A 26,823-nucleotide genomic window follows, 5' to 3' on the forward strand; every position below is an offset into this window, starting at 1 on the left:
ATCACTGAAGACTTTATTAAACGGTTTATAAGGAAATGAATGGAAATCCTGCAGGGGTACTTGTAGGTCCCCGAGAGAAGGGTTGGCCCAGTGACATAGAATGATATGTTATGTAATAAATCATTATCATATACATATTATGTGATTTTTATCTCTAGAAGATGGCCAGCCTTGGTGTAATGGGTTTGCTGGTGGATGGGTAAAGGGGGGTCTAAACCGGTCTTGGTGTTTGGTGTAAAGAGCACGGGCCTGTCTTAAACCGGTCTTGGTGTTTGGGGACAGGGACAGTCAGAAGCGATCTTGGTTACGGCTGGGTGGTGGAGAGCCTAAACAGGCATGGGGCTGGGTGTTTGGGGGCAGGAACAGGGTCTGTCAAGACTCTGGCCACACCGCCAGCAGCAGTAATGGTCCTGGTGCCACGCCCGGCCATCTGCCCCCTTCTTGTAGTCCTCACAGAAGATCAGCTGGAAACAGGAGGAGAAAAGATAGGATGTGTTTAAGGGTTCTTTATTGGATAAAATGTTTCTCTATGGATACAAAAAAACTCTCCCTTAGACACAGATCAAAATACTGCATCTGACTCCAGAGATATTATATCTGACTGCAGAGATACTGTATAGATATTATATCTGACTGCAGAGATATTATATCTGACTGCAGAGATACTGTATAGATATTATATCTGACTGCAGAGATATTATATCTGACTGCAGAGATACTGTATAGATATTATATCTGACTGCAGAGATATTATATCTGACTGCAGAGATACTGTATAGATATTATATCTGACTGCAGAGATATTATATCTGACTGCAGAGATACTGTATAGATATTATATCTGACTGCAGAGATATTATATCTGACTGCAGAGATACTGTATAGATATTATATCTGACTGCAGAGATATTATATCTGACTGCAGAGATACTGTATAGATATTATATCTGACTGCAGAGATATTATATCTGACTGCAGAGATACTGTATAGATATTATATCTGACTGCAGAGATATTATATCTGACTGCAGAGATACTGTATAGATATTATATCTGACTGCAGAGATATTATATCTGACTGCAGAGATACTGTATAGATATTATATCTGACTGCAGAGATACTATATCTGACTGCAGAGATACTGTATAGATATTATATCTGACTGCAGAGATATTATATCTGACTGCAGAGATACTGTATAGATATTATATCTGACTGCAGAGATATTATATCTGACTGCAGAGATACTGTATAGATATTATATCTGACTGCAGAGATATTATATCTGACTGCAGAGATACTGTATAGATATTATATCTGACTGCAGAGATATTATATCTGACTGCAGAGATACTGTATAGATATTATATCTGACTCCAGAGATATTATATCTGACTGCAGAGATACTGTATAGATATTATATCTGACTGCAGAGATATTATATCTGACTGCAGAGATACTGTATAGATATTATATCTGACTGCAGAGATATTATATCTGACTGCAGAGATACTGTATAGATATTATATCTGACTGCAGAGATATTATATCTGACTGCAGAGATACTGTATAGATATTATATCTGACTGCAGAGATATTATATCTGACTGCAGAGATACTGTATAGATATTATATCTGACTGCAGAGATATTATATCTGACTGCAGAGATACTATATCTGACTGCAGAGATACTATATCTGACTGCAGAGATACTGTATAGATATTATATCTGACTGCAGAGATATTATATCTGACTGCAGAGATACTGTATAGATATTATATCTGACTGCAGAGATACTATATCTGACTGCAGAGATACTGTATAGATATTATATCTGACTGCAGAGATACTATATCTGACTGCAGAGATACTGTATAGATATTATATCTGACTGCAGAGAAAAAGCATCTCTAGTCAGACACAGCATCTCTACAGTCAGACACAGCATCTACGGTTGTCTCCCCATAGAATCAGAATGAATAGAACTGGCGTCCCTCATTCAATTAATGTATTATGTCTAGTGTGAAATGTACAGTGTATTTTGTATACAGCAGTTCTGTGTCTCAAAGACAATTTTCCCATTGTGACATTAATGTTCAACCTATCCTATTCTATTTCCATGAGTCTCCCCTCACCTCGTCACACCCTGAACAGCGAGGTCTGGCGTCTCCCCTCACCTCGTCACACCCTGAACAGCGAGGTCTGGCGTCTCCCCTCACCTCGTCACACCCTGAACAGCGAGGTCTGGCGTCTCCCCTCACCTCGTCACACCCTGAACAGCGAGGTCTGGTGTCTCCCCTCACCTCGTCACACCCTGAACAGCGAGGTCTGGTGTCTCCCCTCACCTCGTCACACCCTGAACAGCGAGGTCTGGTGTCTCCCCTCACCTCGTCACACCCTGAACAGCGAGGTCTGGCGTCTCCCCTCACCTCGTCACACCCTGAACAGCGAGGTCTGGCGTCTCCCCTCACCTCGTCACACCCTGAACAGCGAGGTCTGGCGTCTCCCCTCACCTCGTCAGACCCTGAACAGCGAGGTCTGGCGTCTCCCCTCACCTCGTCACACCCTGAACAGCGAGGTCTGGCACCTCCCCTCACCTCGTCACACCCTGAACAGCGAGGTCTGGCGTCTCCCCTCACCTCGTCACACCCTGAACAGCGAGGTCTGGCGTCTCTCCTCACTTCGTCACACCCTGAACAGCGAGGTCTGGTGTCTCCCCTCACCTCGTCACACCCTGAACAGCGAGGTCTGGTGTCTCCCCTCACCTCGTCACACCCTGAACAGCGAGGTCTGGTGTCTCCCCTCACCTCGTCACACCCTGAACAGCGAGGTCTGGCGTCTCCCCTCACCTCGTCACACCCTGAACAGCGAGGTCTGGCGTCTCCCCTCACCTCGTCACACCCTGAACAGCGAGGTCTGGCGTCTCCCCTCACCTCGTCACACCCTGAACAGCGAGGTCTGGTGTCTCCCCTCACCTCGTCACACCCTGAACAACATGGTCTGGTCCTCTGGCAGTACCGTCTTCCACAGAGTAGCCCATCTTTGCCCCTCCTGCCCCCCCTCCCTCTCCGCTCCGCCCGCCCTCCACCCCCTCCCTTCTCCCCTCACCACATCCTGAACAGCGTGATCTGGTCCTCTGGCAGTAGTGTCTTCCACAGACTAGCCCTCCTCCGCCCGCCCTTCCTCTCCGCTCTGCCCTCTCTCCCCTCACCTCATCACAGCCTGAACAGCGTGGTCTGGTCCTCTGGCAGTAGTGTCTTCCACAGAGCAGCTCTCCCTCCCTCCAGTAGTACACTAGATCCACCAGAGCCTCTCCACACTCTGAACACACGAAGCAGGTCGGGTGCCACTGCTTGTCATAGCCCGCCCACTCTGCATACACCACAGGACTGTCCAGGGGAGCGAGTTCCCCGCAACCACTGCAATGCTGTAGGAGTGGAGAGTCGAGGGAGATGGGGGGGGGGGGGGGCAAAGATGTGGAATGAGAGGGAACAGGGGGAGACAAAAAAAACTCCACTGAGCAAACTGACACCACAGGAATTGGAGGGGGGGGGGGGGGGGAACCCACTAGCCAGTATACTGTCCCATCCACACAACATGATAATAGTGCATTACCCTCTCTCAAAGCCCACATCACTACAGCGCCAAAGCCAGGCCCGAAACATGGTGCATTCCTGTTATGATATAAGCAATCAATCAAATTCAGATGTTTAGTCAGCCTTTAATTGTTTTCATACTGCTCTGTCTGTTTGTCTCTGTCGTCCTCTCTCGTAATGATGGCCTGTATGTACTATATAGAAGACTTTATAAAGATAGCGTTCTCGATGGAGCCACAATGACATTCAGTTGAAAACAATGTCAACATACAGTCACTTTGTAGTGAGACTAACATCTGAAGCCAAAGGATTGTACACACTTGAGCTGACGGAGACAGAGAGAGAAGCAGAGAGAGAAGCAGAGACAGAGAGAGAAGCAGAGAGAGAAGCAGAGAGAGATGGAGACAAAGACAGAGAGAGAAGCAGAGACAGAGAGAGAGAGAGAAGCAGAGACAAAGACAGATGGATGGAGACAAAGACAGAGCGAGAACAGAACTCCTACTCCCACATTTGTAAGACATTTGTAGCCAGCAGGGTTTATTCAGTTGATATTTTAACAGGGCATAAACACGTCCTTTCCTAGCAGCTGAACACAGACTGCCTCACTGAGTCATAAATCCTTGGTTTTATCACCATCCACAAAGGCATTTACTAGGGTGAAAAGACAAGGGCCCTACAGGCACTTAAAGAGAGTCAAAGAGCCCCGTGGGCCCTGGTCAAAGAGCCCCGTGGGCCCTGGTCAAAGAGCCCCGTGGGCCCTGGTCAAAGAGCCCCGGTGGCCCTGGTCAAAGAGCCCCGGTGGCCCTGGTCAAAGAGCCCCGGTGGCCCTGGTCAAAGAGCCCCGGTGGCCCTGGTCAAAGAGCCCCGGTGGCCCTGGTCAAAGAGCCCCGGTGGCCCTGGTCAAAGAGCCCCGGTGGCCCTGGTCAAAAGTAGTGCACTATAAAGGGAACCATTTGTACCTCAGTGTGTGAATACAACCCATTCACCGCTTCCTTCTTATATGGGTTAAAGAATCCCACCTGGGTTTTGCCCATCTTCACCGTCGTAGGTATTGAGAAAAACATGAACTACGTGTAAAAACATTCTGTTTTGGAGAGGAGACGTTTTCATCTGCCAGCAACGCTAGAAGACAGCGTGTCTCGCGACTGTTTCAGAGGTGAACTACTTGCAGCCATTTGCCTGTTACCAAAATTATTGTCCACAATACAAAAATTAGCCCCCAAAAAATATATATATTTCTTGTCATAATGTTAGACTTTAGTATAACTGTCATTCTGAAAAGGCTTGATAGACGTTGTTTTGTAATGTCCATTTGGTATTGGCCATTTTAAATTAGGATCCCCATTAGCTGCTGCTATCGCATAGAACATGAAACATGACATAATACAGAACATTAATAGACAAGAACATCTCAAGGACAGAACTACATGCGAAGCATTCGGAAAGCATTTAGACCCCTTGACTTTTTTCCACATTTTATTTACATTAAAGCCTTATTCTAAAATGGATTACAATAATTGTTTTCCTCATTCATACCACACAATAAAAACAGGTTGATATTTTTTGCGAATTACAAAGACAGAAATACCTAAAATTAAATACCTTATTTACATAAGTATTCAGACCCTTTCCTATGAGAATCGAAATTGAGCTCAGGTGCATCCTGTCTCCATTGATCATCCTTGAGATGTTTCTACAACTTGATTGGATGAGATGTTTTATACAACTTGGAGTCCACCTGTGGTAAATTAAATTGATTGGACATGATTTGGAAAGGCACACACACCTGTCTATATCAAAAAAAAAAAAAGTGACTAGTTTCAGGAAACTGTGTGTATGTCGCAAGTCACGACTTCACAGGAGAGGCATTTGAAAGTTTATTTTTTTTATCCAAATGCGTTTTTTTTTGGCAGAAATGCCTTCTGGAACATTTGATCTTTCATGTGCCTTAATAACAAACTTGTATGTCATCTGTATGATATGATATCATAAGTTGTTAATTATGAGCCTAATTAATATATACACACACACACTACCGTTCAAAAGTTTGGGGACAATTAGAAATGTCCTTGTTTTTGAAAGAAAAGCACTTTTGTCCAATAACATAAAAAATGTTATGATCAGAAATACAGTGTAGACATTGTTAATGTTGTAAATGACTATTGTAGCTGGAAACGGCTTATTTTTAATGGAATATCTACATAGGCGTACAGAGGCCCATTATCAGCAACCATCACTCCTGTGTTCCAATGGCACGTTGTGTTAGCTAATTCAAGTTTATCATTTTAAGTCTAATTGATCATTAGAAAACCCTTTTGCAATTATGTTAGCATAGCTGAAAACTGTTGTTCTGATTAAAGAAGCAATAAAACTGGCCTTCTTTAGACTAGTTGAGTATCTGGAGCATCAGCATTTGTGGGTTTGATTACAGGCTTTCCTGGATATAGCCACTCTATTGTGATCACTGCATCCAATGGGTACGGATACAGCGTTAGAACAAAGTTCTACAGTATTAGTAAAGATGTGATCAATACATGTGGATGATCTTGTTCCTGTGGTGTTTGTAAACACTCTGGTAGGTTGATTAATAACCTGAACCAGATTACAGCCACTGGTTACAGTGAGAAGCTTCCTCTTGTAAAACACCCTGGCAGGTTGATTAATAACCTGAACCAGATTACAGGCACTGGTTACAGTGAGAAGCTTCCTCTTGTTAAACACCCTGGCAGGTTGATTAATAACCTGAACCAGATTACAGCCACTGGTTACAGTGAGAAGCTTCCTCTTGTAAAACACCCTGGTAGGTTGATTAATAACCTGAACCAGATTACAGGCACTGGTTACAGTGAGAAGCTTCCTCTTGTTAAACACCCTGGCAGGTTGATTAATAACCTGAACCAGATTACAGGCACTGGTTACAGTGAGAAGCTTCCTCTTGTTAAACACCCTGGCAGGTTGATTAATAACCTGAACCAGATTACAGGCACCGGTTACAGTAAGAAGCTTCCTCTTGAGCGGACAGCTTGATGAAAACCAGTCAATATTCAGGTCCCTGAGAAAGTAGACCTCTCTGTTTACATCACATACACTATCAAGCATTTCACACAAATTATTTAGATACTGACCATTAGTACTTGTTGGCCTATAGCAACACCCCAAAAGAAAAGGCTTTAGATGTGCCAGGTGAACCTGCAACCACAACACTTCAATAACACTTGACATAAGATCTTCTAAGCGTTACAGAGATGTGGCTCTGAATATTTATACAGCAACTCCTCCACCATAGGCATTACAGGGATATGGCTCTGAATATATACAGCAACACCTCCCCCATAAGCATTACAGGGATATGGCTCTGAATATATACAGCAACTCCTCCGCCATAAGCATTACAGGGATATGGCTCTGAATATATACAGTAACACCTCCACCATAGGCATTACAGGGATATGGCTCTGAATATATACAGCAACTCCTCCACCATAAGCATTTCTGTCTCTTCTATAAAGGTTATATCCTTGTATTGCTACTGATGTATCATCAAATGGCTAATATACAGTGCCTTGCAAAAGTATTCATTCCTATTGGTGTTTTTCCTATTTTGTTGCATTACAACCTGTCATTTAAATATATTTTGATTTCATGTAATGGACATACACAAAATAGTCCAAATTGGTGAAGTTAAAAATAAAAAAAATTATGGAAAAGTGGTGAGTGTATGTATTCACCCCCTTTGCAATGCAGCCCCTAAATAAGATCTAGTGCAACCAATTACCTTCAGAAGTCACATCATTAGTTAAATAAAGTCCACCTCTGTGCAATCTAATACCAACATGTTCTAAGTAGTAATACCAACATGTTCTAAGCAGACCACCATAGTCCCTGTGCCCAAGAACAGTAAGGTAACCTGCCTAAATGACTACCGACCCATAGCACTCACGTCTGTAGCCATGAAGTGCTTTGAAAGGCTGGTCATGGCTCACATCAACACCATTATCCCAGAAACCCTAGACCCACTCCAATTTGCATACCGCCCAAACAGATCCACAGATGACGCAATCTCTATTGCACACTCTGCCCTTTCACACCTGGACAAAAGGAACATCTATGTGAGAATGCTGTTCATTGACTACAGCTCAGCGTTCAACACCATAGTGCCCTCAAAGCTCATCACTAAGCTATGGACCCTGGAACTAAACACCTCCCTCTGCAACTGGATCCTGGACTTCCTGACGGACCGCCCCCCCAGGTGGTAAGGGTAGGCAACAACACATCTGCCACGCTGATCCTTAACACGGGGGCCCCTCAGAGGTGCGTGCTCAGTCCCCTTCTGTACTCCTTGTTCACTCATGACTGCACGGCCAGGCACGACTCCAACACCCTCATTAAGTTTTCCAGTGACACCACAGTGGAAGGCCTGATCAACGACGAGACAGCCTATAGGGAGGAGGTCAGAGACCTGGCTGTGTGGTGCCAGGACAACAACCTCTCCCTCAACGTGATCAAGACAAAGGAGATGATCGTGGACTACAGGAAAAATAGGACCAAGCACACCCCCATTCTCATCGATGGGGCTGCAGTGGAGCAGGTTGAGAGCTTCAAGTTCCTTGGTGTCCACATCAACAACAAACTAACATGGTTCAAACACATCAAGACAGTCGTGAAGAGGGCACGACAAAACCTATTCCCCCTCAGGAGACTGAAAAGATTTGGATTGGGTCCCCAGATCCTCAAAAGGTTCTACAGCTGCACCATCAAGAGCATCCTGACGTGTTGCATCACCACCTGGTATGGCAACTGCTCGGCCTCCGACCGCAAGGCACTATAGAGGGTAGTGCGTATGGCCCAGTACATCACTGGGGCCAAGCTTCCTGCCACCCAGGACCTCTATACCAGCCGGTGTCAGAGGAAGGCCCTAAAAATTGTCAAAGACCCCAGTCACCCTAGTCATAGACTGTTCTCTCTGCTAACGCACGGCAAGCGGTACCGGAGCGCCAAATCTAGGTCGAAGAGGCTTCTAAACAGCTTCTATCCCCAAGCCGTAATACTCCTGAACATCTAATCAAATGGCTACCCAGACTATTTGCAGTGCCCCCACGCCCCCTCTTTACACCACTGCTACTCTCTTATTATCTATGCATAGTCACTTTAATAACAATACCTACATGTACATATTACCTCAATTACCTCAACTAACCAGTGCCTCCGCACATTGACTCTGCACCGGTACCCCCTGTATATAATACTACTATTGTCATTTTACTGCTGCTCTTTAATATCTTGTAACTTTTATTTCTTATTATTATTCGTATTTTTTTAACTGCATTGTTGGTTATTGGCTTGTAAGTAAGCATTTCACTGTAAGGTCTTTACCGGTTGTATTGGGCACATGTGACTAATAACATTTGACAGTATATATATATATATACATATATATATCTGTCCTACACCTGTCCTATATCTGTCCTATAAATGCCGGGGTCAAAACAGACCTGGGTTCAAGTACTATTAGAAATAATTTAAAATACTTAATCTGTGCTTGATTGAGCATGCCATGCTTAATGGAACCAATAGAATAGTTACTCCCCCCCAAAAAACTGCAAACCCCGCCCATCTGACACGTCAGGCAAGCTAAAGCAAACGCTCCTGTAAATATTGTAGTTACAATGACTTACATATTACAATGACTTACATATTACAATGACTTACATATTACAATGACTTACATATTCACTTTTACAGCAGTTAGTCCCATTGGTGATCGGAGTATAAATAGGGTCTGGCTGGACAATGAGACTTACATATTCACTTTTACAGCAGTCAGTCCCATTGGTGGCAGGAGTATCAACAGGGTCTGGCTGGACATTGGTGGCCTGCCCATTCCCAGTTCCGTTCTTCTGCTTATCTCCCTTGACGACGGGCGGAGGGTTAGCGCCTCCCTCCCCAGGCAGCGCCACCTCCCCTACTCCTAGAGCCTCCTCCTTATAGCGCTTCATGAAGACAGACATGGCCTGGAGCTGGTGGAAGGAACAAGACCAACGATGGGAAATAAGCTTTCAGTCTATATGGTGTATATTCCATCCTCAACTATGGTTTAATGAATGTAATGTTTATTACTGCTAGTGAAGATTAATATTTATTAATTAAATAATAAAATCATGTCAAATGTATGTTAAAGAAATAGATGGGTAGCTGTCTACGCTCTTTAAAAGGTACTTCATATCAAATAGTGTCTGTTACAGGTGTGTGAGGTTTGAAAATAAGAACCCGACTGAAGAGATGGAACACACTATCAAACATGTGGACAAATCCAAAAATGGAGGTTTAAATAGAGGATATATTTATTTGGAGAAGTGTATCAAATCAAAATGTAACCTGATCCTCTGGTAGTGGCCCGTGGCACTGGGAGGGGTCCTGATCGTAGACAGGTAGCTGTCTCATCAGCTGCCTGCGCCTGTACATCGCTCCCTCAGTCCCTGCTACAGGACGCTTTTCTTCTGGGAGCAACTCCATATACAGCATTGCCTGGAGAGACAGGTAGGGACGGAGGGAAGACAGAAAGAGGGAGTAAGGAGAGAGAGACAGAAGTAGGGACGGAGGGAAGACAGAAAGAGGGAGTAAGGAGAGAGAGACAGAAGTAGGGACGGAGGGAAGACAGAAAGAGGGAGTAAGGAGAGAGAGGGAGAGAGAGACAGGTAGGGACGGAGGGAAGACAAAAAGAGGGAGTAAGGAGAGAGAGGGAGAGACAGAGACAGGTAGGGATGGAGAGAAGACAGAAATAGGGAGTAAGGAGAGAGAGGGAGAGACAGAGACAGGTAGGGACGGAGGGAAGACAGAAAGAGGGAGTAAGAAGAGAGAGACAGAAGTAGGGACGGAGGGAAGACAGAAAGAGGGAGTAAGGAGAGAGAGGGAGAGACAGAGACAGGTAGGGACGGAGAGAAGACAGAAAGAGGGAGTAAGAAGAGAGAGACAGAAGTAGGGACGGAGGGAAGACAGAAAGAGGGAGTAAGGAGAGAGAGGGAGAGACAGAGACAGGTAGGGACGGAGGGAAGACAGAAAGAGGGAGTAAGGAGAGAGAGGGAGAGACAGAGACAGGTAGGGACGGAGGGAAGACAGAAAGAGGGAGTAAGAAGAGAGAGACAGAAGTAGGGACGGAGAGAGGAGAGAGAGTGAGTAAGGAGAGAGAGGGAGAGACAGAGACAGGTAGGGACGGAGGGAAGACAGAAAGAGGGAGTAAGAAGAGAGAGACAGAAGTAGGGACGGAGAGAGGAGAGAGAGTGAGTAAGAAGAGATCAGTACGGTTCGTCACAATAAGGACTGTAGTCAGCAGCAGCGATAAGTGGCTTTGGGACCTGAGATTAGTTCCTTTAACACGAGAGAAGTGTTAAACTGAGCTACACCCTACGGCGCCACCTAAATAGGCCCCTATTCCCTACGTGGTGAACGACTTTAGACCAGGGCCATATGGGAGACAACCGTGGTGTGTTACCCCATTTCCGGTAGTGGAGAAACACCACCTCTAGTTCAGTGGTTCCTAACCTTTTAAAAATCGGTTACTGTACCACCAACTGAATTTTTGCTCTGCCCAGATTACCCCCCTCTCGTGTGCATTTTACCCCCTGTGGCTAGACCAAGTGGCCCCAGGGGTCCGTATTACCCCTGGTTGGGAACCACTGCTCTAATCTACAGGGTCCCTGTTGGAGAACAGAGCACAGAGAGGTCCCTTCATACTGTAGTTCCCTGAGGCCCTTCTCCCTGTGCTGCCCCATACACACCCACACCGCAGCAGACCGCATTACCCACGCTGCAACACTGACTCGTTGTTATTAACAGAGCAGCCTTTATGGTGATGTTTAACACCACCACTTTAACAGCAGTTTAACTAGCGTTATATGACAAATAAAACTTCTTGGCAGACATTTTTATTTTTATTTGGGGGGGGGGGGGGGGGGAGCACACACACACACACACACACACACATTCCAGAGTGGTTCCACAGTGCTGTGAGAGAGCTGGGGGACCATCACTCTCTCCTACAGCCTTCAGGCTGCTGTCAACACAATGTTACCTCGCTAGCAGAGCCTTCCATCCCTCCTTCCCTAATCAAGCCAACCAACACAACTATTGGGCCTACCAAACCACAGCTGTGACCTAGGCCTACCAAACCACAGCTGTGACCTAGGCCTACCAAACCACAGCTGTGACCTAGGCCTACCAAACCACAGCTGTGACCTAGGCCTACCAAACCACAGCTGTGACCTAGGCCTACCAAACCACAGCTGTGACCTAGGCCTACCAAACCACAGCTGTGACCTAGGCCTACCAAACCACAGCTGTGACCTAGGCCTACCAAACCACAGCTGTGACCTAGGCCTACCAAACCACAGCTGTGACCTAGGCCTACCAAACCACAGCTGTGACCTAGGACAACCAAACCACAGCTGTGACCTAGGACAACCAAACCACAGCTGTGACCTAGGCCAACCAAACCACAGCTGTGACCTAGGCCAACCAAACCACAGCTGTGACCTAGGACAACCAAACCACAGCTGTGACCTAGGCCTACCAAACCACAGCTGTGACCTAGGCCTACCAAACCACAGCTGTGACCTAGGCCTACCAAACCACAGCTGTGACCTAGGCCTACCAAACCACAGCTGTGACCTAGGCCTACCAAACCACAGCTGTGACCTAGGCCTACCAAACCACAGCTGTGACCTAGGACAACCAAACCACAGCTGTGACCTAGGACAACCAAACCACAGCTGTGACCTAGGCCAACCAAACCACAGCTGTGACCTAGGCCAACCAAACCACAGCTGTGACCTAGGACAACCAAACCACAGCTGTGACCTAGGCCTAGCAAACCACAGCTGTGACCTAGGACAACCAAACCTCAGCTGTGACCTAGGCCAACCAAACCACAGCTGTGACCTAGGACAACCAAACCACAGCTGTGACCTAGGACAATCAAACCACAGCTGTGACCTAGGACAACCAAACCTCAGCTGTGACCTAGGACAACCAAACCACAGCTGTGACCTAGGACAACCAAACCACAGCTGTGACCTAGGACAACCAAACCACAGCTGTGACCTAGGACAACCAAACCACAGCTGTGACCTAGGCCTACCAAACCACAGCTGTGACCTAGGACAACCAAACCACAGCTGTAACCTAGGCCTACCAAACCACAGCTGTGACCTAGGACAACCCTGCTACTCTTCTGTCAGCACTCTGTGACCTGGCACACCACTCTATTCCTCCGTCTCTAACAAAAATACGTATCAAGCTAGTCTCTTAAAACAGCCAATCATCTCTCCCCTAATAACAGATGTCATCAAGCACATTCCTAACAGCCTCAGTAAATAGTAAAACCTCCGTCAGAAAACCTCAGGTCGCATTGGGTTTTCTTTGTAAGCACAGCCAGGACGGATCGGGTGGGCTACAGCGCTCTTTAAGGGGTAAGCTCTGCTCACCACTCTCTGCCTGCCTCACACTCTACAATCCTTGGGGTAAAGCTCACCACTCTCTGCCTGCCTCACACTCTACAATCCTGGGGTAAAGCTCACCACTCTCTGCCTGCCTCACATTCTACAATCCTGGGGTAAAGCTCACCACTCTCTGCCTGCCTCACACTCTACAATCCTTGGGGTAAAGCTCACCACTCTCTGCCTGCCTCACACTCTACAATCCTTGGGGTAAAGCTCACCGCTCATCATTCCACCACTCTACAATCCTGGGGGTAAAGCTCACCGCTCATCATTCCACCACTCTACAATCCTTGGGGTAAAGCTCACCGCTCATCATTCCACCACTCTACAATCCTGGGGGTAAAGCTCACCGCTCATCATTCCACCACTCTACAATCCTTGGGGTAAAGCTCACCACTCATCATTCCACCACTCTACAATCCTTGGGGTAAAGCTCACCACTCATCATTCCACCACTCTACAATCCTTGGGGTAAAGCTCACCGCTCATCATTCCACCACTCTACAATCCTTGGGGTAAAGCTCACCACTCATCATTCCACCACTCTACAATCCTTGGGGTAAAGCTCACCACTCATCATTCCACCACTCTACAATCCTCGGGGTAAAGCTCACCCTGTCATTAGCGTGTCCTGACGAAGGTTTCCTGGAAGGCTGGCCCTGGCTTTAAGAGCATGAGGGAGACAAGCAGGAGAGAGGCCCACACACACACACGCAGGCTTTAGCAAGCAGGCTGGATCATGTTCCTCGCTGCATCATACAACTCTGAGGTATTCTGATAGAGAGACCACTAATATTTACTGTCCCACTAACAGAAGATACATTAGCTGTGCCGTGTCAGAAAAAAAAGACATAGCAAAGACTACACTGAGATCGTATTACAGATGAATGAAACTCTCAATCCAATATAAAACCTTGATCTTATGTAGTTCTCTGTTGTGTAGGTCAGACTAGGTGATGCAGAGGCGTTCTACAGTACATTAAGGTTTCTACGTTATGATGCATTTACATGACACTACAACATTGTATAGCAGCCATGCTAGCTCCCCCAGTGGTATAAAGTACTTAAGTAGTACTTAAGTTTTTTTTTTACTTAAGTCGTTTTTTAAGGGTATCTGTCAGGGAAGCAAACTAGTCACCTTTCAGTGACATTCGCCATTTTGAATCCAAAAAATAGGTGACCTAGGTGATTCGTGTAGATCCCATGAGAAGGGGGGGGGCTTTGGATCGCTACTGGCTGTAAGCGAACGAGGGGTGCGTTTGGACCAATACTGGCTGTATCCAAGGCTCAGCCAATCGTTTACATAACAACAGAATGCAGCACGCGACTGAAGGGAGAAGAGACAACCAATTTGCTAGTTACAGCATCAGCACGCACTCTGGAAAAACAGCTTGTCAGTTACAGCAGCGCGTCCCCTGAACGATAACGAAGAGGTAGGTGAAGCCTGACCATGGAGACAGGGGTGAGAAGGTGATGAATCATACTTCATGAGCTGTAACCAAAAAACAACTGGCATTTGGAAATTTTGAGGTGAGTAGTGTTAAGTATCTTGCTAGCTGGATCGAATTCTCCGTTAGCTAGCCAGAGAAATGTTGAGCAACATTAGCCAACTTAACTGATCAAATACTTGAGTTTATGGTGTATATAACAGGGTACTTTTTCCACCACTGAGCTCCGCATTAACATTAAATGGGGAATATAACAAACATGCTATGTAACTGAATATCTAGAATAAGAAGAAAAACAAACATGCTATGTAACTAAATATCTACAATAAGAAGAAAACTTGCAATGTAACTAAATATCTACAATAAGAAGAAAACATGCTATGTAACTAAATATCTAGAATAAGAAGAAAAACAAACATGCTATGTAACTAAATATCTACAATAAGAAGAAAACTTGCAATGTAACTAAATATCTACAATAAGAAGAAAACATGCTATGTAACTAAATATCTAGAATAAGAAGAAAATGTATCTAAAAAGAGCCAAACTCTAAACATATGGCTCTGTGGTGATGGTGGCTGTGGACGGACCATCAGTTCTGACTGACTAAAGGTGGGAAATGCCAGGCCTGGAACTATGTTGACCTCTACTACATCACACCTCAATGCTGCCTCTGGCTGAGGCTCACTGTGCTGTTACAGTCAGGTCCTATTCTGGAAGAGAGCAAATCTTTAATGGAGCTCTTTAAAATGTAGGAGCTGGACCAGGTCTGACCAGGCCTTTTGTCCACAGGGACCCTTGAGGCCTCGTGTCAGAGCAGAGCGGAGCGCGTTAGCAGGACAGAAACACATAAGGTCTGGAAATAAACCTTGTGATTCTTCCGTCGGCTGACAGGCAGGAAGTGTGCCCACTGTGTGTCAGGGTGAAACCCCCCCCCCCCCCCCCCCCCTCTCTCAGGGGGACGTGGAATTATTTAATTTCAGCTGCTGTGTTTTTAAATTTCCTCTTTCCTTTCCGAGCGCCAGAATAGGACAGACATCTGTCCTCCACCATGGAATTTGAACTTCACAGGCAAAGTGGTCATTTAAATTCAATGCAGTATAGCTACGCACTTCTATTAACTCAATCCAACAGGTAAAGTAGTCTCTCTCTCTCCCTTCCTTCCTTCCTTCCTTCCTTCCTTCCTTCCTTCCTTCCTTCCCCCTCACCAGTTTCTGTGTGAGTCCTGGCGGTGCCCAGTCGTAGGTGATGGTATTGAAGGTGGGGTCCTTCCTGGACACCACCGGGTTGGTGATGACCATGCGGTTACGTTTGTACACTCGGATGCCCTTCACCTGTAACACAATGGAAATGTACAGTATTTATGGCCTCGGGTGGTCAGAGGGTCTAAGCTGATGCATTCAGAACACACATCCTGCTGTAACTGGGTTCAACGCCGGGCCCCTCTGCTATTTCACTCTCTCCTCTATCTTTCATGTCACTCTATTCCAGGTCTGGGCAACGCCTCGGGGGGACTGATTGGTGTCACACTTTTTGTCCCCAAGCCCCAGTTAACTCCAATAATCAACTAATCATGATCTTTAGTTGAAAATGCAAATAGTTTAAAATCAGGTGTGTTTGCTAGGGATGGGGGGGGTGACACCAATCAGCCCCCCCCCCCCCGAGGACTGGAATTGCCCAGGCCTGCTCTATTCTATCCAATAACATTATTTATTTATTTAACCTTGATGAAGTCCCATTGACGTCAGAAGACCTCTTTTACCCGGGATGCAGAATAACTTCATCTCCTTGATGTGATATGAAATGCAGTGTATCCACCTGACTTGTGTTTTTAAAAATGGTCAAATCAAAAGATCACCTTGGCGGTCAGGTGGACGTATTTGGAGTCGGCGAGGAGACGACCCATCTTGTGATCGTCCTCTAGGTCTGAGCTGTGACCGTGGTCCTCCACACTGCAGCCACACTGGGTACAGGCTTTTCTGGAGGCAGGGAATAGATCATATAAAAAGGTAAAGTCATCCTCCAGGGTCCGGACACCCTGCATGCTTTCCTGATGGGGGGGGACAGGGCTGAACAGATCAGGGCAGATGATACAAAATAGCTAACAAACATTCTTGTACAAAACACTTCCACTCTTTGTGATGGGTGGGTGTGTGCTCGGTTCTGATTGGTCCTTCGATCAGAACCAGCAACCTTTGGATCTACTTGATCTCTCCAATGTATCTGTTTTTTGTTCCCCTCTAATCAGGGACTTATTTAGACCTGGGACACCAGGTGGGTGATTCCCCTCTAGTCAGGGACTGGTTTAGACCTGGGACACCAGGTGGGTGATTCCCCTCTAATCAGGGACTGATTTAGACACCAGGTGGGTGATTCCCCTCTAATCAGGGACTGATTTAGACACCAGGTGGGTGATTCCCCTCTAATCAGGGACTGATTTAGACCTGGGACACCAGGTGGGTGATTCCCCTCTAATCAGGGACTGGTTTAGACCCGGGACACCAGGTGGGTGATTCCCCTCTAATCAGGGACTGATTTAGACACCAGGTGGGTGATTCCCCTCTAATCAGGGACTGATTTAGACACCAGGTGGGTGATTCCCCTCTAATCAGGGACTGATTTAGACCTGGGACACCAGGTGGGTGATTCCCCTCTAATCAGGGACTGGTTTAGACCCGGGACACCAGGTGGGTGATTCCCCTCTAATCAGGGACTGATTTAGACACCAGGTGGGTGATTCCCCTCTAATCAGGGACTGATTTAGACCTGGGACACCAGGTGGGTGATTCCCCTCTAATCAGGGACTGATTTAGACCCGGAACACCAGGTGTCTGCAATTTATTATCAAGTAGAACAGAAAACCAGCAGTGCTCCGGAACTCATTGTGTAGGATTTCAATACCCCTGGCCTAGGTTGAAGACATAGGTTAGAACAAGTCACATTCACATGCTTTGGAAAATAAACTGATTCATGTCTAGAACTTTCCTCATTTAATGTAAAGAGTTATGGGATATTAGAAGCATTCTGGACTCAACCTTCAAGTTTTCCAACTACAATATCTACAGGAAGTACCTCTCCATATCCACAGCAATAAAACAAAATATCATTTTTGTTTGGTTCAGCTGAACAACTATCAAAAGTTATGTTTAGTCCTAAAGCTAAAAAATGAAAACACATAAAATACTGGAACTTATCTTAGGAAGAGTTGAATGGGAGCAGTGGATTCTGGGTAGTTTTAGAACGGTGTGTTTATCATCAATTAGTCAGTGACTGAGTGCCAAATACCCCCTGTTCCCTATATAATGCACCACTGTTAGCCTGGCCCCTTAGGGAGGGGGGGGGGGGGGGGCTCCACTGTTAGCCTGGCCCCTTAGGGGGGGGGGGGGGGGCTCCACTGTTAGCCTGGCCCCTTAGGGGGGGGGGGGGGGGGGGGGGGGGGGCGGCTCCACTGTTAGCCTGGCCCCTTGGGGGGGGGGGGGGGGGGGGCGCTCCACTGTTAGCCTGGCCCCTTAGGGGGGGGGGGCGCTCCACTGTTAGCCTGGCCCCTTAGGGGGGGGGGGGGGGGGCGCTCCACTGTTAGCCTGGCCCCTTAGGGGGGGGGGGGGGCTCCACTGTTAGCCCAGACCCTTGGGGGGGCTCTGGTCAGAAGTAGTCTAGGGGAAAGGGTGCCATTTGGTAAAAGGACAATATTTCAGGACCATTCATCTTCCACTAGACATTATATATATATATATATATATCACTCCAAACAAAAACACTCCATTATGGCCATCGGCGGCAGAGAAGCAGTCGAGGCAAATGGAGCAAAACATTCCAGAACCATTAGGGGAGAACTAAAGGGAACTAGGAAAAGTTAGGACGCCATCCTGCTTTATACCACTGTGTTGTGTGTGTGTGTTAACGTTGGGGATAAATTACCTCCAGGAATGTGGGAGGAATCCAGAGCAGATCCCTTTACATGACAGACACGTTGCACCCTTCCCTACTAGAGCTGCTGACCACATCTGGGGAGAGAGGAGAGGAGGAGAGATAAAAAGAGAGAGAAGAGGAGACAGACAGAAAGGGGGACAAATTATTAGACAAGGAATATACAGGGAGGGAAACACTCCGTGGACACAGACCTGAGCCTCAGAGCCCTTTGAAAGCTCCGTATCCTCAACTCATAAAGCATACAGACACCTCTTTGATGCGATTTATTAGGATCCTCATTAGCCCTGACTGTAGGTTTGTTTATTCCATGTGTAACTCTGTTGTTTGTGTTGCACTGCTTTGCTTTATCTTGGCCAGGTCGCAGTTGTAAATGAGAACTTGTTCTCAACTGGCCGACCTGGTTAAATAAAAAAGGTGAAATAAATAAAAAGCCAACGGCTAGTCTTACTGAGGTCACATAACGAAATAGACATTAGACAAAAATACTTTACATACATTTAAAAACATGAACATGCAGTACAAACAACAAGTAGGTAACATGAGGAGAGGCGTTGTCGTGTTGCTTTATCCGTTTACTTGTAAACCAGGTTTGCTGTTCACTTTATAAAGATGGAAAGGAGTTCCTTGCATTCATGTCTCTGTATAATACTGTACGTTTCCTTGATGTACAGCCCTCTGATTACAATGAAGAGCAAAACGTGCCGGTCTGTTCTGGGCCAGCTGCAGCTTAACTAGGTCCTTCTTTGCAGCACTTGACCACACGTCTGGACAATAATCAAGATAAGACAAAACTAGAGCCTGCAGGACTTTCTTTGTGGAATGCGTTGTCAAAAAAAAGCGGAGCATTTCTTTATTACGGACAGACCTCTCCCCATCTTCGCAACCATTGAATCTATATGTTTTGACCATGACAGTTTACAATCTAAGGTAACGCCAAGTAATTTAGTCTCCTCAACTTGTTCAACAGCCACACCATTCATTACCAGATTCAGCTGAGGTCTAGCACTTAAGGAATGATTTGTACCAAATACAATGCTCTTAGTTTTAGAGATGTTCAGGACCAGTTTATTAGTGGCCACCTATTCCAAAACAGACTGCAACACTTTGTTAAGGGTCTCAGTGACTTCATTAGCTGTGGTTGCTGACGCGTATGTGGTTGAATCATCAGCATACATGGACACACATGCTTTGTTTAACACCAGTGGCAGATCATTAGAACATCATGTAGAAACACACTCACAGGGCCGTACACACACACACAGAATAATAGTGAAGACATCAAAACTGTGAAATAACACATATGGAATCATGTAGTAACCCAAAAAGTGTTAATCGAAATATATTTTACATTTGAGATTCCTCAAATAGCCACAATTTCAGACTCCTAAAACATTAGAAGTTTGAGCAGAGTGATGTCATGGATTACAGATACACTGTGCCGAAACTCTCCCACGACTAGAATGATGTCATTGAGACTGGGAAAAAAATAAAAAAATTCTTCATGACATTTGAGGACACAATTATATCCAATAGTAACCTAAAAGCATTGAGAGAAAAAAAAACTAACTACAAACTGTGTGTGTGTGTGTGTGTTTGTGCAGTTTGTACAGGGACGATCCCTGTGATGAAGCAGCCTTGTCCTGTGTATCCTGCAGCAGCGTGCTGTCTAACTGTGTGTGTGTGTGTGTGTGTGTGTGTGTGTGTGTCTGACTGCGTGATCCTCCAATATAATTCTGTAGTGTGTGTGTCTGACTATAAGCCAACTCTTCCCTAATGCTTCAACTCAGTCTAAACAACAAGCTCATGAATGAACGGCTTAGAATAGACTTTAAGGTGTTTATTTTAACTTGGGACCAGAGCCAGGTTGTTTTGGTCTCTCTCTATTGTCTTGCAAAAGTATTCACCCCCTTTGGTGTTTTTCCTATTTTGTTGCATTACAACCTGTCATTTGAATGGATTTCATGTAATTAAAAAACAACTGAAAAGTGGTGTGCGTATGTATTCACCCCCTTTGCTATGAAGCCCCTAAATAAGATCTGGTGCAACCAATTACCTTCAGAAGTCACATAATTTGTTAAATAACGTCCACCTGTGTGCTACCTAAGTGTCAAATGATCTCAGTAATATATATAAATAAATAACACACATACACACCTGTTCTGAAAGGCCCCAGAGTCTGCAACACCACTAAGCAAGGGGCACCATGAAGACCAAGGAGCACGCCAAACAGGTCAGGGACATAGTTGTGGAGGTTATAAAAAAAATATGCGAAACTTTGAACATCCCACTGAGCACCATTAAATCCATTATAAAAAAAATGTAAAGAATATGGCGCCACTACAAACCTGCCAAGAGAGGGCCGCCCACCAAAACTCACGAACCAGGCAAGGAGGGCATTAATCAGAGCTGGGCTTTACGGAAGAGTGGCCAGAAAAAAAGCCATTGCTAAAAGAAAAAAAATAAGCAAACACATTTGGTGTTCGCCAAAAGGCATGTGAGAGACTCCCCAAACATATGGAAGAAGGTACTCTGGTCAGATGAGACACAAATGTAGCTTTTTGGTCATTAAGAAAAATGCTATGTCTGGCGCAAACCCAACACCTCTCCTCACCCCGAAAACACCATCCCAGCATCAGGCAGCATCATGCTGTGGGGATGTTTTTCATTGGCAGGGACTGGGAAACTGGTCAGAATTGAAGGAATGATGGATGGCGGTAAATACAGGGAAATTCTTGAGGGAAACCTGTTTCAGTCTTCCAGAGATTTGAGACTGGGATGGAGATTCACCTTCCAGCAGGACAATGACCCTTAACATACTGCTAAAGCAACACTTGAGTGGTTTAAGGGGAAACATTTAATTGTCTTGGAATGGCCTAGTCAAAGCCCAGACCTCAATCCAATTGAGAATCTGTTATATGACTTAAAGATTGCTGTACACCAGCGGAACCCATCCAACTTGAAGGAGGTGGAGCAGTTTTGCTTTGAAGAATGGGCAAAAATCCCAGTGGCTAGATGTGCCAAGCTTATAGAAACATACCCCAAGAGACTTGCAGCTGTAATTGCTGCAAAAGGTGGCTCTACAAAGTATTGACTTTAAGGGGGTGAATAGTTATGCATTCTCAAGTTCTGTTTTTTTTTGGTCTTATTTTCTTGTTTGTTTCACAAAAAAAGATTTAGCATCTTCAAAGTGGTAGGCATGTTGAGTAAATCAAATGATAAAAACAAAATCAATTTTAATTCGAGGTTGTAAGGCAACAAAATAGGAAAAATGACAAGGGGGTGAATACTTTCGCAAGCCACTAATCCTATTCATTGAGATTGATCTCCTACTCGGAGACGCTTTTCTGAAGATGGACCAATGAGTAGAGCATCGTGCGCCTGACCCCTCCCCTCCCTCTGGTCCCGGCCTATTTATAATCCATGATGTTGCAGAGTAGACTGCCAAAGCCAGCTCTGCTTTATGTACAAAGCACCATCATCGATCACGCTGTCCTTCACAGGAATACAGAGAAGAGACATGACAGAGACAAGGACACAAAGGACGGAAGGCCCGTCCAAAATGGTACCCTAATCCCTATATAGGGCACTACTTTTGACCAGAGCTCATAGGGGTGCCATTCCCCAAGCAGCACTTCTGTTCTGAAAGTGTCTGTTGAAAAGGTTAAGCAGACAGCATTAGAAACAGGAGAGCAAACAAAACAAACTAGGAGGGCAACCATGGCATCAAATCCCTTTGTAATCCACAGCTCTGATGGCCGTCGGTCAGGGTAAATAGGTGTCAACCCAGGCAGGGTGAGACAGCCACTTCGGCTTGGCAGACTGTTCCACGTCTGTTATGCACTAATGAGACCGACCAAGTAAACAACTGTCTGAATGACCATGTTGTTCACTCAAGAGGTGGCGCACTAACGCCTCACAGACGATCACACGCGAGAAGCTGCAGGTTCTCTCAAACCAGAAAACAAAATGGTGTGATTTATAGAGCCACAATAACCCAGTCAGTCTTTATGCTTGGAATATAAATACATAACGAGTGAGATATGCTAGCTACATATTTCTGCGTAAATAATGAGATGTTGGCTACATATTTCTCCATAAATAGTGAGATATGCTAGCTACATATTTCTCCGTAAATAGTGTTGCTATGAAAATAAATACAAAGTAAATAGTCTTTCATTGCAACCACATTAGGGTGTGAAAATAAGAAAGTGTGCTGCTGCCTTAAAAACCAATGTTGCTTTAGTCGGACGGGAAGAATGAGCAAAGCAAAAGGAAGTGTGGAGGATGTATTTTTCATTGTAAAATAATAAGGGCTGTAACGTTGTAAAGGCTCTGTCATTCTAAACACGTTAAGTATGAAGTTAGGAACTCAGCCAGAGCCGGGAGGGGAACTGAAGGGCCTAATAGCTCTGGGAAAGACTTGGATGGAGGAGGCCACAGCTAAACTGAAGTGGGTCAGCTCAAGAGCCTCTCTCGTCTTCAATAAGCACACGTTGACACATCCAATCAACTATAAATAGACGATTGTAGATTAATAAAATACTGTCCTTTTTTTGTAATAACATTATATTTTACTTCTCAAACTCAGTTTATTGACTGTGGAATCGTTTGTTTCTGAAAACGCTGTGGTCTTTCGTTAACCCTTCCTTCCCTATCGTAGAGTCGAGTACTTCAGCGTAGGGTTCAGAACCGGTTGAGTTTGTTAAAAAATGCCTCACCTCGTCAATATGACAACATTGTGGGAGTACAGGAACAGGGTTGTGGGTTTGTTGTTGAAATGTAGTCAAGTATTTTAAAACGGGCCTGTCCTATTGGATTGATGCGATCCGTCTTCGTCTCTCTTTAGTGTGACAGGAGGAATAGCTGTGACACAGAAACAGACCAAGACTCCATCCCCAAAAGGAACCCTATTCCCTATCTAGTGCACTACTTTAGACCAGATCCCTATGGAACCCTATTCCCTATCTAGTGCACTACTTTAGACCAGATCCCTATGGAACCCTATTCCCTATATAGTGCACTACTTTAGACCAGATCCCTATGGAACCCTATTCCCTATCTAGTGCACTACTTCTTTAACCAGGAGCCATAGGGCTCTAGTCAACAGTAGGACACCTCTCACGGGGAGGCGGAGGTATTGTTGGCTGGAATCATCTGCAGTGCAACAATGTGTGAATTCAGGATAAATCCGTAGGGACGGTCAAGTAAGCTTAAGAGAGACGGTCAAGCTATTTCAGAGATCATTTTAGAAAGGTCGAGGGCTTAGTTTTGGTATTTCAAAACCGTCTAAAGCAGCTCACCATAGACAGGTGATTGTTAGAGGACACGGCTTTCAAGATCAGACTAAGACCTTTCAACACACGCAATACCCGTAGCCAGTGAACAGGCTTTGTTAGAGGACCACTGCGTTCAATATTTGTATTTATTATGGGATCCCCATTGCTCTTCCTGGGGTCCAGCTAAATTAAGGCAGTTTATACAATTTAAAAAAAATTACATTCACAACATACTGTGTGACCTTAAGCCCATACTCTACTACCACATATCTACAGCACTAAATCCATGTGTACGTGTGTATAGTGCGTGTGTGTGGGCGTATGTTGTGTGTGTGTGTCGTGCTGTGTGTGTGTGGGCGTATGTTGTGTGTGTCGTGCTGTGTGTGTGTGGGCGTATGTTGTGTGTGTGTGTCGTGCTGTGTGTGTGGGCGTATGTTGTGTGTGTCGTGCTGTGTGTGGGCGTATGTTGTGTGTGTGTGTCGTGCTGTGTGTGTGGGCGTATGTTGTGTGTGTGTGTCGTGCTGTGTGTGTGTGGGCGTATGTTGTGTGTGTGTGTCGTGCTGTGTGTGTGTGGGCGTATGTTGTGTGTGTGTGTCGTGCTGTGTGTGTGTGCGTATGTTGTGTGTGTGTGTGTGTCGTGCTGTGTGTGTGTGTGTGTGTGTGTGTATAGTGCGTGTGTTATCGTGTGTATAGTATGCATGTGTCTGGGTCTATGTTTTGTGTTGCTCGTTCCCGCTGTTCCAATATCAGACTAAGATGTCACCATTCAACACATGCATACCGTGGCCAGACAAATTATTTCCCTTTCTTTTAGTAGGCCTTCCATTAAATAGATAAGCTGTGTCTGAAATGACCCATAGAGGTCTGATCAAAATAAATGCACTACAGTGCCTTTGAAAAGTATTAAGACCCCATGACTTACACATTTTGTTACAGCCTTATTCTAAAATTGGATTAAATTGTTTCTATCCCCCCCTTCATCAATCTACACACAATACCCAATAAATGACAAAGAAAAAAACAAGTTTATACATTTCTGCAAATTTATAAAATAACAGATATCAGTATTCAGACCCTTTACTCAGTCCTTTGGCAGCGATTACATTCTCAAGTCTTCTTAGGTATGACACTACAAGCTTGGCACACCTGTATTTGGGGAGTTTCTGCCATTCTTCTCTGCAGATCCTCTCAAGCTCTGTCAAGTTGGATGGGGAGCGTCGCTGCACAGCTATTTTCAGGTCTCTCCAGACATGTTTGATCGGGTTGAAGTACGGGCTCTGGCTGGGCCACTCAGGGGCATTCAGAGACTTGTCCTGAAGCCACTCCTGCATTGTCTTGGCTGTGTGCTTAGGGTCGTTGTCCTGTTGGAAGGTGAACCTTCACCCCAGTCTGAGGTCCTGAGCACTCTGGAGCAGGTTTTCATCAAGGATCTCTCTGTACTTTTCTCCGTTCATCTTTCCCTCCATCCTGACTAGTCTCCCAGTCCCTGAAAAAACTAACCCACAACATAATGCTGCCACCACCACCACCATGCTTCACCGTGGCTTGGTCTTTGCTCTGACATGCTGTGGGACCTTATATAGACAGGTGTCTGGACCTTTCCAAATCATGTCCAATCAATATAATTTTCCACAGGTGGACTCCAAGTTGTATAAAACATCTCATCCAATCAAGTTGTAGAAACATCTCAAGGATGATCAATGGAAACAGGATGCACCTGAGCTCAATTATTTCAAGTCTCATAGCAAAGGGTCTGAATAAATAAAAAATGTATTTCTGTGTTTTTGCTTTGTCATTATGGGGTAGTGTGTGTAGATTGATGAGGGGGACAAAAATATAAGGCTGTAACGTAACAGAATGTGGAAAAAGGGAAAGGGTTTGAATACTTTTTGAATGCACTGTACATATATATATATATATATATTTCTGAACACACACATATATATATATTTAGGGAGACAGACTGATGTTTAAAAAAAGGGTTTTGGAGGATTATAAAGTTAAAGTTTTGCATTCCTATAAGAAGAGCAATCACCACCGTTCCATACAAAAACTGACAGAGTTCAAGAAGTGAACAGGTTACACTAACAGACTAGTACAGACAGCAGTGGAAAACACTACAGGAAATATGGAAGATTATGCATAGATTTTTTATGGTTGCTGCTACACTTTTTTTATTTATTTTTTAAACGAAAACATTTACAAAGTGCGTTTCACTCACCTTCTCTATTCCAGAGGTCAAATCCATAGTCCTCAAGTTGAAGGGCTGAGATACAGTTCCAGAGAGAAATGGAGCCTATCCTGAAGGTGTGTTTTGGATAGCTCTGCTCTCTTCAGAGAACTGTGGTGAACTCCACTACTATGGTTTTCTGCTGCACACGAGTCTGACAAAGAAGGCTTAAATGACTGGCCGCTGGGATTCCCTGGAACACTCGTGCCAACCCAATCACAGCAAAAGTAAAAACACCCCACAACCAATAGAATTCAAGTGGTACTTTCCCTCCTCCTCCCACTTTTTTTTTCTCCTTCTTCTTCCCCTCTCTCTTTCCTACACATTGGGAACACCCATTGTCTGGAACAGATAGAGACATGACCTCACTGGTGAGTGAGGATGCAATATCAGGCCCCAGGAATGCGCTAGTCACATAGTTACCCGTCCCAAGAGGCACCCTGCCCCCCCCCCCCCCCCCCTACATAGTGCACTACTTTGACCACGGCCCATGGGCTCCTAACGTAGAGACTAGGGTGATATAATTGGGACACATTAATAGTTGTGATATCTTGCTGTTAGGGAGATGTTTCCTGTGCTTTGCCTTTTTATGGAAGTGAGTGAACAGGAAGGACAAGGAGTACAGACCCAAACCAGCTCAGCAGTTTAGATTGTTGGGCCGCGTCAACAAGAGTACAGACCCAAACCAGCTCAGCAGTTTAGATTGTTGGGCCGCGTCAACAGGAGTACAGACCCAAACCAGCTCAGCAGTTTAGATTGTTGGGCCGCGTCAACAGGAGTACAGACCCAAACCAGCTCAGCAGTTTAGATTGTTGGGCCGCGTCAACAGGAGTACAGACCCAAACC

The 26,823-nt window shown here is 45.3% G+C and overlaps 1 protein-coding gene across 1 annotated transcript; it reads right to left on the minus strand.

The window, feature by feature from the left end:
• Positions 1 to 26,113, minus strand: LOC120024009 (LIM and cysteine-rich domains protein 1-like). The gene is made up of 8 exons (XM_038968097.1): positions 25,969 to 26,113; positions 18,460 to 18,545; positions 16,400 to 16,520; positions 15,750 to 15,875; positions 9,975 to 10,124; positions 9,401 to 9,616; positions 3,215 to 3,430; positions 1 to 464 (listed from the first exon to the last, which is right to left on the minus strand). The coding sequence occupies exons 1-8, from the start codon at positions 25,993 to 25,995 to the stop codon at positions 327 to 329; spliced, it is 1,080 nt and encodes a 359-aa protein (XP_038824025.1). The 5' UTR covers positions 25,996 to 26,113; the 3' UTR covers positions 1 to 326.
• Between the last annotated feature and the right edge of the window lie 710 nt (positions 26,114 to 26,823).

Source organism: Salvelinus namaycush, chromosome 2 (genome assembly GCF_016432855.1).
Source record: "Salvelinus namaycush isolate Seneca chromosome 2, SaNama_1.0, whole genome shotgun sequence".
Classification (NCBI taxonomy): Eukaryota; Metazoa; Chordata; class Actinopteri; order Salmoniformes; family Salmonidae; genus Salvelinus; species Salvelinus namaycush.